The following is a 15,319-nucleotide window of genomic DNA, read 5'->3' as shown; positions in this document are numbered from 1 at the left end:
GGGAACGTACGCAAAAACAGCAACCTCGTCAGTTCCCACGATAACAGGGGAAGCAAAAGGGAGCTTCCACTGAACCACAACCACAACCACTAGATTCCGAGCACGTAATTCATGGAGCTAAGCGAAGGAACCACCAACGCCATGCTTGCACTCAAAGAAACCTCGCCGCCTTCCTCATCCAGCTCCCCTGCATATATATCGCCATTATGTCCTCTGAATCTCTCATCAACCAGGTGCAGAGTACCTTGAGCAACGAGACCTACCAACATTGGCAATGGCGTCCTCAGGAGCGTTCATGGTAGCGGCGGTGCTCGGGCTGGTGCTCGCGTCGGCGCCAGCGGCGCGGGCGTGGAGCACCGAGGGACACATGCTCACATGCCAGATCGCACAGGTAAAAGAAAAAATAACTTGTCATTCTGTTTACTGTAACATCTTTGGCATCCTGCATTGTCGACACCACTGAAACCTTAAATGGGCGATTGATTGTGTTGTCGTGGCAGGATCTGCTGGAGCCTGCGGCGGCGCAGGCGGTGAAGAACCTTCTGCCGGAGGAGGCGGGCGGCGACCTGTCGGCGATGTGCGTGTGGCCGGACCAGGTGAGGCACTGGTACAAGTACCGCTGGACCAGCCCGCTGCACTTCATCGACACCCCCGACAAGGCCTGCACCTTCGACTACGCCCGTACGTCGAGAAGCACAACTTCTTCTGAATTTCTGAATTAAAACCATGATATATGTCCAATGGCTGCACAGGGGACTGCCATGACCCCAGCGGCGCCAAGGACATGTGTGTGGCCGGCGCCGTCGCCAACTTCACGTCCCAGCTCATGCACTACAAGCAGGGCAGCGCCGATCGCAAGTGTAAGCGTCTATGCGAGGGTGTTCATGTCTTGTCACCCAGCGTTTCTGTATCACTGTTCTGAGTTCTTGACTGAATCTGTTGAGAATGCAGATAACCTGACGGAAGCTCTGCTGTTCCTGTCACACTTCATGGGAGATATTCACCAGGTATTTTTGGTCCTTCTAAAATCTACTAGTAATCCTGTGATTATTGTACAGATGATCAGTCTCTGACATAATTTTTGTATTTTGTCCATGGTATGTATGTGCAGCCCATGCACGTGGGGTTCACGAGCGACATGGGGGGCAACTCGGTGAACCTGCGCTGGTTCAAGCACAAGTCCAACCTCCATCATGTAAATAAACTCAGTGATCCTCTTTACGTACACGCAATGACATGTCACAAGCAGAGCTTAAATTTTCACCTGTAATCTGCAGGTATGGGACAGGGAGATAATACTCACGGTGCTCGCCGAGCGCTACGCCAAGGACATGGCCGCCTTCCGCAAGGACCTCCAGCACAACATCACCAAGGTATGTTGCAAACCAAATGAACTGTCGCACATTTACAGACGTGCTCTTCAAGACCAGGAACATTTTCTTTTTCAATATACCAAGACCAGGAAAATGTCTGAAATTCACAGACTAGCTTAGATATTGTGATATATACACGTCTGTCTTCTTCCTCCAGGGCTCATGGTCCGACGAGTCTTCATGGAAAGATTGCGCGGACCTCATGTCCTGCCCAACCAAGTATGCCACGGAGAGCATAGGCCTGGCGTGCAAGTGGGGCTACGACGGCGTCCACGACGGAGACACACTGTCCGGTAAGCCACTTCCCGGCTCCACCTGGCTTCGTGTTCATCATGCCATGCCATGTCATTCATCCTGAATGATGCTTCGTGCGCTGCAGAGGACTACTTCGGCTCGAGGCTCCCGATCGTGACGCGGCGGATCGCGCAGGGCGGAGTGAGGCTGGCCATGTTCCTCAACCGGGCCTTCGGAGACCACAAGGCCCACGGCCGCGACGTCGCTGCGCAGGCGAACTTGGTCGTGGCTCATGACGATGAGCTCTAGGTCAGCGTCAAGTGACAGTCGCTGTATTGCATCCATGCTGACCTGAAGACTTGGGCACGATGACGCCTACTAGGAGACTACAACTGCTAACTTGCATGGAAATGATACAGATGATCGGTCAGTGAATAATTGTTTGCGACGCCAACAGCTAGCGTGTACTACATGTCATGTCCAAAGATGAAAGATGTAGACATTTATTTGGATGTACCCCAAATTCTCTTGTCCTTTTGTTTTCATGTTTGCTGTTATTTTAGTTGCCTGAATGAATCAACGTCAATACATTTGTCACGGCAAGGCAAGATCGTGTCCACACTCTGAACAAATCAGTACCATTTATGTAGTTTTTTCTTTACCATTAAAGATGAGTATTTGGTGTTTGTATGTTCGTCCCAAGACCATGTCCATCGTTAACACAATCAAATCAAATCAAATTTGATTAAAATCTCAACTAAATCAAAACATTCCTTGCTCCACCTGCTCATACCCAAATCAAATCAAAATTTTACCAAAACCTCAAGAAAATCAACACATTCGTTGCCTTCCCTACCCATACTCAAATCAAGTCGAATTTTACCAAAAACTAGAATATGGTGGGCGTAAGGTATCTGTCGGACACGATTGGTGTTGCAACGCATGGTCAATTAGTCAATGCTGTATTTTAGATGGAAGGGCACGTATGGAATCCAAAAAATGTGGCTTGGCAAACATTAGACCGCTTTGTACTTACTCGCTTACTCCCTTTTTTTTATAGAGAAAAATGAATGTTGTTATCCTGGTTAAAGGGGCTTGTACTTTTCGACTGTTAAAGGCAATCTTGAACTACTGACTTCTCATGGTGTGATAATCTTGTAGGCAATGTCATTTTCACTTGTGTTAATATTCAGAGCTTATCTAATTTGAAAAAAATCATGAAAAAGTATTTTGGAACGGAGGGAGTACATACGAAGATAAGAAAAAAAATGGTATGCCCATGCATAATGCTAATCAGAAGTTAGTTCTATTTATAGCCAATCATCAAAAAAAAATTTCTCTATACCCGAGGGAGTAGCATTTCATTATTACAATTAAATAGTCATTTTCCATGAGGATGTGACACCATATGAAATCAGCGTAGTCAAATAAAATAGCAACTATCCTACAAAAAAGGTAGCAACTAAAAAAAGAAAAAAAAGAAGAAGCATTCCAAAACTTTCCAGGACCCCAGGTCTTTTGTGTGTAAATTCGTGACCACCAAGATTCAATAACTTATGACCACTCTATGTTTGAACCATGGCACATGCTGGTTTGACAAAAACACAAACAACTAGAGTGCATGAATAAGAAACTGTACCAACATAGCCCGTATATATTCTATGGGCTGGCTTTAGGCCAACCCTACTGCTGAAGTAGAAAGCTGTTTCTCAGAAATTCAGAGATTTTTTATCTCCGCAAAATAAATCACTGCCCTGTTATAAAATGATGTGTTGTCGTGGTTAGAGTGTGGAACGTGGTTGCTAATTAGCAAAAATCAGTATCCGTAGAGCATGCGGGTGCCTCAATCAAGTGACATACTGACCCACGAAGACCTCCTCCTCTCCCCGCACAAGCTACTGCGAGTTAGGCCGTCACACCGCAGCCGTTGCGTACACCGGAAAGCGGTCACGTATGTGATCAGCCTGGTGAGCCATGGGTGAGAGCACAGATGCTTGGGGATGAGGATAGGCTCGAGAGACTGTGGAGGAGCGCGGAGTTGTTACAGCCGTGGTCAACTGGGAATAGGCAAAACGTCGGCGGGGTGAGCGTCGGATGCATCCTTGGAGGCTGCGCTTACCGGATGCAACCGTTTATCCAAGAAGCACTCACATTAATCTTCATAGCTGCCTGGGAAATACACTTTGGTTTCTGATTGTATATACATCCTATATAGAGATTTTTTTTTTGACTTCATAGCGAAAGAGACAATATTTATTTGCTATTATAGGTCACTGTTCATGTTGTTTTGGCCAAAAATTTATATTTTTTGAAAAGAAGTCAAAGAGGAATTTTCTTTTTGTGAAACTTTTCTCACGAGTATAATGGAAGATCAAGTTTATTTCAAAAATAGTTTTAGAAACTTTTAACTTTTTGTTGAATTACTAATTGTTTTTTATATAGGGTACATATGTACCCAGGGCCGGTCCTGAGATTCTGGGGGCCCGGGGCGAAACTAAAACATGGACCCTCTTAATGTATACATCAAATTATAACATCGAATCAATCAATGGTCATATTGCAAACAAGGAAGAAGTAATATTGATCGTTTTACCAAAATAAATATTTGTCAATGGTCATGGCAAAAACGCAGGCATATGCCATGAGAGTCGTGCCTCCTCAAATTCTCCCTAATTGGCTGCTAATTATATTTCTTCCAAGGATGAACCGGAAGGATCAAAGGGCAACCCCAGCTCATAAATCTGAATAATATCTGCTGCTAAAATGTGTACATTCAATCAGTTGTCAATGTCCATATCGCAACAACAAAGAAGTAAAAATTTGATCGTTCTATCCAGATAAAATTTATCAATCATCATGGGGAAACGTAGGGCATATGTTAATACAGTCATACCTTCTTTGATTCTCTCTAGTCTGCTAGTTATATTCCTTCGGAACGGGAGAGTCAAAGGGCAATTGCCTAGAATCGCATTGCGGTGGCAATGAAAGTGATGGTGATCAGGCCTTGATGCTGATGCGGTTCTCTCTCTGGGTAGAGGGCCTGCAAATCTGCAACGGGGTGTCTCCGGCAGGGAGCTGTGCCATGGCCGATTGGAATAGGTGTTTGATTGGTGACTCCCAGAAAAACGAGGCGGCGGCGCATGCATTTTTGGAACGGAGGCTCAAGAAGAGCCCGGCTTTAAATTAACAAAGCCATCAACCGGCCAGACGGACAAGACTGCAACTTACAACAAAAAAGAGGAAAGCGGAAAGAAAAAGATACAATGTGCTCAGTAGAACAACTCGAAGGCGAAGAGCACACCACTCTTGCCATCGAACGACGCAAAGCCAAAAACTAGCTAACCTACAGAGGCACCAGGAGGAGGGCACCACCATTCATGATTTGTGTCGCTGGCTGCCACCAAAGGGGTCAAACAGGGCACACATGATCTGACTCCGCCACCGCAAAGGGTCCCTACCCTACCACCCGGGTTCGACGGGTGCCGCACCGGCGGCCGACGGAGTGATTCACCCTAGAATCCAAATCAGAGTGCCCGGGCTGCCAAAGGAGAGGCACCAGGGGCAGACCCACATGAAACAGAGGACCGACCACCAAAACACCGTCGTCGGCAGCAGCAAGGCAAAACACCGGACGAGAGTTATTGGGCGCAGACGCTGGAACCTCAGAGAAGGCCAAAAAGGATGCGACACCATGCCCGTGGTCAAGGATAGGAATCGCCACGCCGAAGGCCTACCGCCGGCATGGAGGCAGGGACCCCAATCCCCTCGAACCTGCGGCTGGAACCCTCCGCACCTGGACCAGAGAAGGATGCCGTTGATGAAATCAGGCCATCATTTGCCGCCCTCGAACCACACTCATCTCCACCACCACTCGAGCCATCCCCGGACGACACCCTCAGGAAGGAACACGCCACCAAAATGCCGTTGTCGCCAGGAAAAGGGGACCTGAGGCTTTCACCTGAGCTCTTGGATGGGATGGGAGGAGGAGGAGTCCCACCGAAGCCTCCAACAAGGTAAACGACGCACAAAGGCGCCGCCTTCAGTGTGGCCGCCGCGCCGGCCAGGGGTTTCCCCCGGATCCGCCCCCAAGCACCAGATCCGCGCATCCGACGTCGAGATCCAGCGACCAGAGCCGCCAGAGGCCGAGATCCGCGCGAATCGGAGTGGATCGAGGTTGAAGACGCCACTTCTCTAGGGCGCAAACGACTGGCGAGGAGTCGCCGCCGCATCCGTCGCCCGCCGCCTTCGCGTCGCCCTCACGGCCAGGGAGGTGGCCCACCTGCACCCGCCGACGCCACCCGCCGCACAGGCCACGTCGCGCGCCGCCGCCCCGGAATCCGTGGCCCTCCACACAGGGTGAAGCCGCCAAGATCCCCGCCGCCACCTTCATCAGAGCCGCGCGGGCTCGCCGAGGAGCTCCTCTGGCGGCGGCGGAGGAGGGGAGGGGGGAGGGGGGGAGGGGGCTAAAGTGTGGCGGCTAGGATTGGCCCCCGAGTCGCCTTGGAGGAGACGACGCGGCGGCGCATGCATAAACTGGACATACTGGAGCAAGAATCAAGCGCCTAGCCTTCTAGGGTTTGGTCCATCTTTTCTTTAGGATGCAGGGGTTGATTTTTTTTGGGAAAGGACGCAGGGGTTTTTGATGAGCGATCCATCGATCGCACCGTGATGCGAGGGCTGATTCCGTCTGCGTACAATGTACTTGGACGATGCCCTTCAAGCGCTGCTTTTCTGCTTGCGTACTGTTTGGACGAAGCCTTTCCATCGCGATATTATGGGCTGCAAAGCAAGTAGACCTGGGGGGCCCTGGGCTTTGGGGGCCGGGCCTGTATGTACCCATAGACCAAACGTCCGTGTCCATAACTGCCTGGTTTACCTAAGTTGGGTTCCTTCGAGAAGCATCCAGAATCAAAGAACAATGTGGGTCGTCAGATGTAACCAAATCAACGGCTGCCTTCCTCTGGTTTGACTGACCCATTGGATTCTGAGAATCAATGGCCGATCTCGCTTGCTTTGGCGGGACCAGTGTAGAAGGTGGTAAATCCCTCTTTTAAAACTCACGTACTATAGTAGATAGAGAAAAGTCCGTAATTTATTACAGCCACTAATCTTGCAACCACCACACAAAGTTCAACTTTTCGATACACACATAATACGTATAATTGATCCTGGTGCCAATAGGCAGGAAATTTATTTACTAACACGACTGAGGTGCCAGTCGGATCTCCTCGTTCTCTGGCAACTTCACAGATGTCCGATACTACTCCTCTCCTGTGACGACATGATAAACATAGACAAAAATGACAAGAGAAAAAAAAACTGGGAAAAAAGAGATGCATTATCTTACGTACCTTGGATAACATGCCGATATCCTCGATTATCTCTGCGACCGCCGGCACCAGCCCGAACGCTGGTGGCCGTGGCGGCAGGGGCGGAGCTAGGGAATTTTGATAATAGGTTCGCTAAGGGTTTGAGTATGAATTAACTATTGTATGCAGTGGTGGAGTTTGCTAGAAATTTCTAATATAAGCTGGCCAAAAAAATATCTAACCCAAGGCTGGGGCCAGTGCCCCCCTCCCTCTTCATATTATCCGATGGGGGTTATCCTAGAATTTTTATTGGGCGGAATAAATCCATTGGGTTCACCGTTTCTGCACTACCGTTGGGTGGCGGCGGCTGGTGCACGGAGCTTGAAGACGAGGACGATGTGCGACTGAACATAAGGACGATGCGCGACGCAATTTGTGGACGGCGCCGATGATTGACGAGCTGCCAGCTCAATATCCGGCTGAGCGTGGGCGTGGTGGGAGTTAATTGCATATAGTGACAATTCCATTTCTCCCGCTAACTTGAACCACCACCTGACATTTGCCCCTAAAATTTGGGTATGCTAAAAAATACACCTCTCCTATCTGTGGCCCTTACATAAATCCCCTTCCAGTCCGTTTCTGTCGGTTCAATGGTCTTTGACCGGAAACTAGGCATCTGTTGGACATTGTTGCCCCTAGTTCTTACATGTGGGCCCGCATCAAAACATTATCCACTTGCTCACTATATTTCTTCTACCATGAAATGGTGCACAGACGAGAGTGAGGTGATTCATCGGCGGCAAACTTCATCGTTCTGGAGCTCGGGAGTGAGGCCGCACATTAGGTGCATGGATGCACCTCACGCATGTCGTTCGTGAGCTCTTCGGTCGCCGGCGAGGTAAGTTTTTTCATCTCTGATTTGTGGATTTCGCATTAGGGTTTGAACTCAAATTGGTAAATTTTCGGTCATAGATCGATGGTGTCGAGATTGTGCAGTTCTCTGAGTTCTACATGTCAGATCTGAGCTTTTGCGGCCTTGAGAAGCTTTCCAAACACCCATGTCTGGGGCACGGGCTCGTTCGCGCTCACTGTGTCGCCTGGGGAGGAGCAAGCACGGGGAGACGTTTCCTAGGTTGCCCACATGATGTAATTTGCATAGATTTTATCTGTTTGCTCCACATTGTTGCCAGTATTGCATTTTGACGATATTTTTAATGTTGCAGCTTCCTGATGAATGTGAATGGGCTGTTTGGGTTGACCCTCCTCCTCCAGATCGTGTTGGGCATGCTTTTGAGGAACTACATGCTGGGCTAGAAGCAAGTTGGCTCAAAGCTCATCGCTTGGAGAGGAGGGTGGCACATCTAAGAGAGAGAAAGAAGCTCAAGTTAGAGTTGAAGAAGAGGCATGATTAGATGGAAACATGGGCATTTCTGATGATTGTTGGCATATGCATTCTGTCCTATTTGTTTGGTTCAAAGAATGCATATTAGTTGGCTTCGATGTTGTAGGCAGTGAGTAGAACTTACTTGATGATGTGAACCTTGTAATGGTGTGAGTTGTTCCTGGTTGTGTGCCTCTGATGTTGTGCACCTTTTGCAAAGACAAATTAATTGAGAAACATCAATTTGGTCTTGTGATCTCTTTGTCTTACTGTGTTTGTTTGTGTTTTTTGTACATGAATGATAGTGCATCAGTGTGGTGTTTTGAATTGCAACATCAGTGATAGAGCAGCAGTGCATAAGTTCTTTTTATATGAATTTGGAAAATGAACATATAAACATCTATAGGACTTAAAAAGGAACAAAAACATGCGAGGATGAAAAACACATGATCTGGAAGAACAACATGATGGGATCAACACGAAGATATGGCCAACAACAAAATCACTTAAGACGGGACCATAGTTGAACATGGAAAGTAGTACATTAGTGTGAAAAATGTTTTTTATATTATGGGACGGAGGGAATAGAATATAAAAATAGGAAAACAGACATATACTCCATTGAATAAATGGAGGCAAACTTTGGATTATTGAAGGCGCGTGGGGAATGGCATGACCCACAAATCAATCAACCAGCGAGAGCGCCCTTCGAAATTCTTGTCACCATCACCGGATACCAATCACCAAGAGACGACCCATTGGCTTCGACATTAACCATCGAGCTGCTGTAGTGGCTACTTAAACATTGCGACAAAGCCAAAGAGGCCGGCGACCTCCTCACCTTCACCTCGCACCGAGAAATGGCCGGAGCGGACCTCACCGGCCTCGTCGACGACTTCTACTTCTCGGCCCTCACCCACGCCCAGAACGACGCCGACGCCGGTGAGGACGATGAGCTCTTCCCGATATCCGACGAGAAATACGCCGCCGAGCTCCAGCTCCAGGAGGTGATCATGTCCTCCGCAATAGCTGCTGCCGCCACGTCGGCACGCTCGTCGTTCCCCGCGCGTCGCAGTATCGCCACCACCAGCAGCAGCGCGGTTGTCATGTACGGTGAGTGCTCCTCCGCCATCGCCTCTTCGTCTTCATGTTCTGGGCAGCCCGGCTCCTCTGCATCTGCGTCCGCGACGGTGACGGCGACGCTCGTGTTCTGCAAGATCTGCATGGACGCCGTGCCGGAGTCGGACGCGCACCGCGCGAGCCGCGGCTGCGCGCACGCCTTCTGCAGCGCCTGCCTCGCGGGCTACATCGGCGCCAAGATCCAGGACCGGATCGCCGACGTCAAGTGCCCCGAGGAGCGGTGCGCCGGGGTGCTCGACCCGGCGCTCTGCCAGGGCATGCTCCCGCGGGAGGTGTTCGAGCGCTGGGGCGCCGCGCTGTGCGAGTCCATGATGCTCGGCGCCAAGAGGATCTACTGCCCCTTCAAGGACTGCTCGGCGATGATGGTGGCGGACGACGACGGCGGCGACGTGACGCAGTCCGAGTGCCAGGTGTGCCGGCGGCTGTTCTGCGCCCGGTGCGCCGTGCCCTGGCACGCCGGTGCCGACTGCGCCGCCTACAGGAAGCTCGGCAGGGGCGACAGGGGCAAGGAGGACATGCTGCTGCTGGAGACGGCAAAGCGGAAGAACTGGAAGCGGTGCCCAAAGTGCGAGTTCTTCGTGGAGAAAACCGACGGTTGCCTCCACATCACCTGCAGGTATGATGCTAGCATTTATACTTAGTGTTTGTTGCACACTTCTGTTTGCTTTGTTGCCGAGATTTCTGATGGTTGTTTCATTTCATATGCAGGTGCAGCTTCGAGTTCTGCTATGGGTGTGGTGGCCAGTGGGGCGTGACGCATGCTAGCTGCAGCACGGCGTGATAGGATGATCGATGGGCAGCCCATGCACCTGCAGAGTTTGCGTCTTGGGAGGCTAAAGTTGTTTGGAATGAGAGACACATTTCTGATTTCTACGGACTTCAAACTGTTTGGTGTGGATTTTAAGTATGCACAATTATCGTTTTGAACAATAATCTTTAGTGTTATTGGATGAATTGGCGATGACATGCAACAAGCTGGATTTCAACCCAACTCTCGTTTTAACCCGAAGTTGTACTAAAAATCATGATCCCGTTTGGGCATTTGTATTGTGGCACTCAACCAACAGACCTACTTCCGCACTATTTACGTTTCACACCGTTAATATATTTTCTCATTTTCCTAGTTTTTCTTTCAACCAGGACAACTCCAAAAGGTTGTGGGCTTTTTCTACCTATGGAGACTTTCCCTTAACCGTCCTCATGGGTTGGCTCCACAAAAGTTAATACAATATGTTTTTTTACATGGAACACCGCGCATCCCTTTAAGAGCATGGTTAATAGTATAGCCAGCTGCTGCTATAAGCCAATACCATGTTATCTACAGCCCATCTTATAGTCAACATGTATAATAGTAGATCAATAGAGTGTACTACTTTTTTATTATGTGGCCCACCTTTCATTCTCACAAAGTACCTACACTAGTAGAAAAACACCTAATAGTCCCGGTTCGTAAGGGCCTTTAGTCCCGGTTCATGAACCGGGACTAATGGGTCGTTACTAATACCTCCACCCATTAGTCCCGGTTCAAACACGAACCGGGACCAATGTGCCTCCACGTGGCCCTGTGCGCCGAGCCCAGTCAGGGGGCCTTTGGTCTCGGTTGGTGGCTCCAACCGGGACCAAAAGGCATCCACGCGTCAGCATTCCAGTGGCTGGGATTTTTGTTTTTGTTTTGAAAGAAGGGGGGGGGTTGGGGTTTTGGGGGGTTAATTTAGGTGTTTCATATATTGTGTTAACTAGCTAATTAATAGAGAGAAGTGTCCTCTCTTATGTCCGTGCTTGGTCGACGCTACGTACTATATATACATAAGTGATCAAGAGAACCATTCAGTACAGAAGTTCATCATGCATACCGAGAGAAGTGATCGATCGACCTCTCCTTCTCTGAGAGATTGGTGGAACAACAAGTTTTCGTATCATGTATCCGACGCTACTGGCTACATACATGTACAATATGTATAAGATCTCTTAATTACAAACCCCTAGCAATTGAAATCAATTTCCACATGGTATTCTCCGGCTTTACTGATGATGTGGTCAAGAAAGAATCCCGCCAATTCCTCTTGAATTGCTTTCATGTGATCTGGTTCTAGGACTTCATTCCGCATCTGCCATGTCTAATTTGAAGAAGGGGGTTAATTAATACATATATATGAATGAAACTCAACAGAAATGATGGTGTAATAAAATGAAATTATGAATATTATTGGTTACGCACTTCATATTGTCTTTTAGAGTAGCTCCGCTTGTTTTTCAAAGTCGCGGTGTGGATGAACTCGCACACGTAGTATCCACAGAAATCATTCCCTTCCTCCTGCCACAAGCACTTTACGAGAAATAGAGGTCAATCAAACTGATAATGAAGCATTATAAATGGCATTGATGAAAGTATAGCTATAGAATCAACGGGAGATGCGCGCAACTAGATAGCCACTAGTACTTACTTTCGGGTATGTATATCGCAGCTCCTTCGGCAGTCCCGGAGCTTTAGCGGTGAACTGTTTCCAAACCCTGCAAGACAAAGAAAATAATTATTATTACTTGAGATATCAGGAAATGAACAAAAAGTTGCCGATATGGTGCGATAATGATCGATTGAACTTACTTGCTGAGCATTTCAGTCATGTCCGCATGGGTTTTGGGATCTTTCCGTCTCGAGTCTAAGACGGTTACTAGTCTACGCTCAAGCTTAATCTCCAGAAGAATATAGTGGTACCTGTGCACGCATGCATAACTCATCAATTACATTACTATAACCTCGCTCGAGTAATAAGGGAAACCGAATATGCACACGACCATAACACTCACTTGCCATTGTAAGGAAAGAGTATGGTATCTTTGTTTTGATTTTTAATCAACGATTGTAGCAAGTTATCCTCGGCCTCTTTGACGTCCTTTTCAACCAGAAATTCATCTATGATATTTGTGTTAATGAACCCAATATCATAAATTTCTTGTTTTTTGCACTCGACGATCTTCAATCTGCATAATATATTGAGCATAATTAATTATAAATACATGCAATGAAAGAGCCGAGCTATATATAGAGACTTAATGACAGAAATAGTACTTACAGGCAGTAGCAAAAGACCATTAATTTATCGAGGGCCTTTTGATTGAAGAACCCGAAGAACTCATCAAATGGAACACACAACAGATCATTTGAAACGAGGTCGTGCTCCTCTTTAATGTTCAGATACAAACTATTCGTCCCGTCAGACTCTCTGCAGGTTTTCATGTACCAACTATGGAATCTTCGCATCATTGTTGTCAGAGATTTTTCATCTTTGACGAGAGGCTTCCCGTACTCGTATCTGTGTTCGTCCACCTCCATGAAATCAGGAAGTGCATCGTCAGGCAGGTAATCTTCAAGATTGCCATAACCGGCCACCATCCCCGGAGCATTAGACACATTGAGCGGGGGGCACGATTGCTATGCTTGTTCGCCGAGCTGGGCATTTTTCCCCTTTGCTCATTCTTTTAACCTTTTATCACTGACAGTAGTTCCCGACCGCTGGGCTTGGAGATATGTCTGTTCAGTAATGCGCTCATAGTTGGTTCTCGGCGGAGACTTTGGTGGTTTCCTCAGGGCATCGATAGTGCGCTTTGCTTTCACTGGATCTACCTTCTCCTCCGGAGGTGGATGTCTCTTTGCTTTCACCCCTTCAAAGAACTCCTTCACGTGGGTCCGCACAATCGTATCGTTTTCCTCCTCGGTCCTCTCGTACGGTAACTTCTCTAGAGGCTTGAGAGGTGGACCGTATTTGTATTGCCTCCTGCCTCTGGTTATGCTGCTAGACGCCGGAGCAGACGGAGCTGTTAGAATCAGTTGTATAGGGATAGGATTCTCATTCAAATTGTAATCTGTTTCTATCCCTTCTTCTGTTATTCTTTCTGTACACGATGAGATCGATCTCGTACGATCTCATCTTTCTTGTAAGCTATGGCAACCCCTCGATATATACAAACGCGGCCCAGACGAAGGGTTCTATGCTTCCTCATATCTTTACATGGTAACAGAGCCTCTTCCTCAATAGATCGGAACGAGATCGCATCTAGCTACCTCCCGGCGATCGAGCCATGTCGACCACCACCTCCGTTGCCCCGATGTCCGACACCACGGGAGCACTCACCACCACCTTGTCTTCCACCTTCGCCCCATCCACCACCTCCAACAACTCTTTTCTCGGATCGCCACCTCAAGAGAAGCTCACGAGGGGAAATTTCCTGCTCTGGAAGGCCGTTGTTCTGCCCCAGATCAAGGGCGCGCAGATGGAGCACCATCTCGACGCGACGAGTCCGGTACCGCCGGCCACCCTCACCATCACCAAGGAAGGCAAGGAAGAACAAGTTGTCAACTTCGCCCGCTCCCTCTGGTACGCACAGCAGCAGCAACTCCAAGGCTACTTGATGGGCTCCCTCTCGCGCGACATCCTTGCGTAGGTCGCCACGCTCCAGACGCCGGCACAAGTTTGGAGTGCCATCCACGCCATGTTCGTTGCCCAGAGTCAAGCTCAAGCGATCAATACTCGCATCGAGCTGACCAACCTGCGAAAAGGTAATATGACTATGGCTGAATATCTTGGTAAGATCAAGAGCCTCACTGACGAGGTTGCCTGCACCACCGCCGCGCTCTCTGACCCGGAGATCGTGTCAAAGATCCTCGCCGGACTGGACATGGAGTATAATCCGGTCGTCTCGGCCCTTGCTGCTCGGGTTGAACCCATCACCGTCCAGGAGCTTTACAGCCAGCTTCTCAGTTTTGACGCCCGTCTTAGCCTTCTCCACGGCACCAACATCCGGCAATCATCCGCCAACTCTGTCTCCCGTGGCCGCGGTCACCAGGGGCAGCGAGGAGGCGGGCGTGGACGCGGCACCAACCAGCAGCAAGGCGATGGCGGCTACAACAACTCCAGTGGCGGCAGCAACTTCAACAACAGAACTGAGGGAGGCGGCTTCAACACCAACAGCAACCGCCGCTCCTCATCATCACGTTCGCGCCCTCGCTGCCAACTCTGCAAGAAGGCGGGCCACGAAGTCCTGGACTGCTGGCACCGCTTCGATGAAGACTTCATCCCCGACTCTCGTCACGTTGCTGCGGCCATGCGTGAGCAAGGAGGAGAAGGAGTTTGGTATGTTGACTCGGGGGCCACCGACCACGTCACAAGCGAACTAGAGCAACTTGCTCTTCGTGAAAAGTACCTCGGCAATGATCAAATTCACACCGCAAGCGATGGAGGTATGGATATTACACACATTGGTCAAGCTTTTATTAATTCACCCACTCTCAAACGTGATCTAGTCTTAAAGGATGTTCTTCATGTTCCACAAGCCGACAAAAATCTTGCATCCATGTCTCGTTTAGCCACTGATAATAATGTCTTCTTTGAAACTCACCCTCGTTACTTTTTTATAAAGGATCGGGCAACGAGGGAACTCCTCCATCACGGTAGATGCATTGGAGGTCTCTACCCCATCACATCCGGAGCACTTAGTTGCAAGCGTCGTCGAGTCTACTCCGTCATCAAGCCCTCCTTGGCAAGGTGGCATCAAAGATTAGGACATCCGTCATCTATCATAGTCAAGCAAGTAGTCAATAAAGACAATCTTTTATTGTCAGATAGCAAAGTTAGTGAGTCTGTGTGTGAAGCTTGTCAATGTGCTAAGAGTCATCAACTCCCTTATCCCAAGTCAACTAGTGTGTCTCATGCTCCTTTAGAGCTTATTTTTAGTGATGTATGGGGTCATGCCAGAGATTCTTTTGGTAGAAAGAAATATTATGTCAGTTTCATCGATGACTACAGCAAGTTTACTTGGATTTATTTGCTTAAGCACAAATCTGAAGTGTTCTCTATTTTTCAAGAATTCCAAAAACTTGTTGA

General features: G+C 48.6%; 2 protein-coding genes across 2 annotated transcripts; both read left to right on the top strand.

The window, feature by feature from the left end:
- The first annotated feature begins 123 nt into the window (after positions 1-123).
- On the top strand, positions 124-2,226 carry LOC123042524 (endonuclease 1). Its single transcript, XM_044464953.1, has 8 exons — positions 124-391; positions 501-681; positions 753-860; positions 952-1,007; positions 1,112-1,195; positions 1,278-1,373; positions 1,531-1,666; positions 1,753-2,226. Exons 1-8 carry the CDS (start codon positions 275-277, stop codon positions 1,914-1,916), a joined length of 942 nt encoding a protein of 313 aa, XP_044320888.1. The 5' UTR covers positions 124-274; the 3' UTR covers positions 1,917-2,226.
- A 6,931-nt stretch (positions 2,227-9,157) lies between these two features.
- Positions 9,158-10,218, top strand: LOC123042523 (probable E3 ubiquitin-protein ligase RNF217). The gene is made up of 2 exons (XM_044464952.1): positions 9,158-10,053; positions 10,146-10,218. Exons 1-2 carry the CDS (start codon positions 9,158-9,160, stop codon positions 10,216-10,218), a joined length of 969 nt encoding a protein of 322 aa, XP_044320887.1.
- Positions 10,219-15,319: the final 5,101 nt, after the last annotated feature.

Source organism: Triticum aestivum, chromosome 2B (genome assembly GCF_018294505.1).
Source record: "Triticum aestivum cultivar Chinese Spring chromosome 2B, IWGSC CS RefSeq v2.1, whole genome shotgun sequence".
Classification (NCBI taxonomy): domain Eukaryota; kingdom Viridiplantae; phylum Streptophyta; class Magnoliopsida; order Poales; family Poaceae; genus Triticum; species Triticum aestivum.
This window is presented reverse-complemented; position numbering and strand designations above follow the sequence as displayed.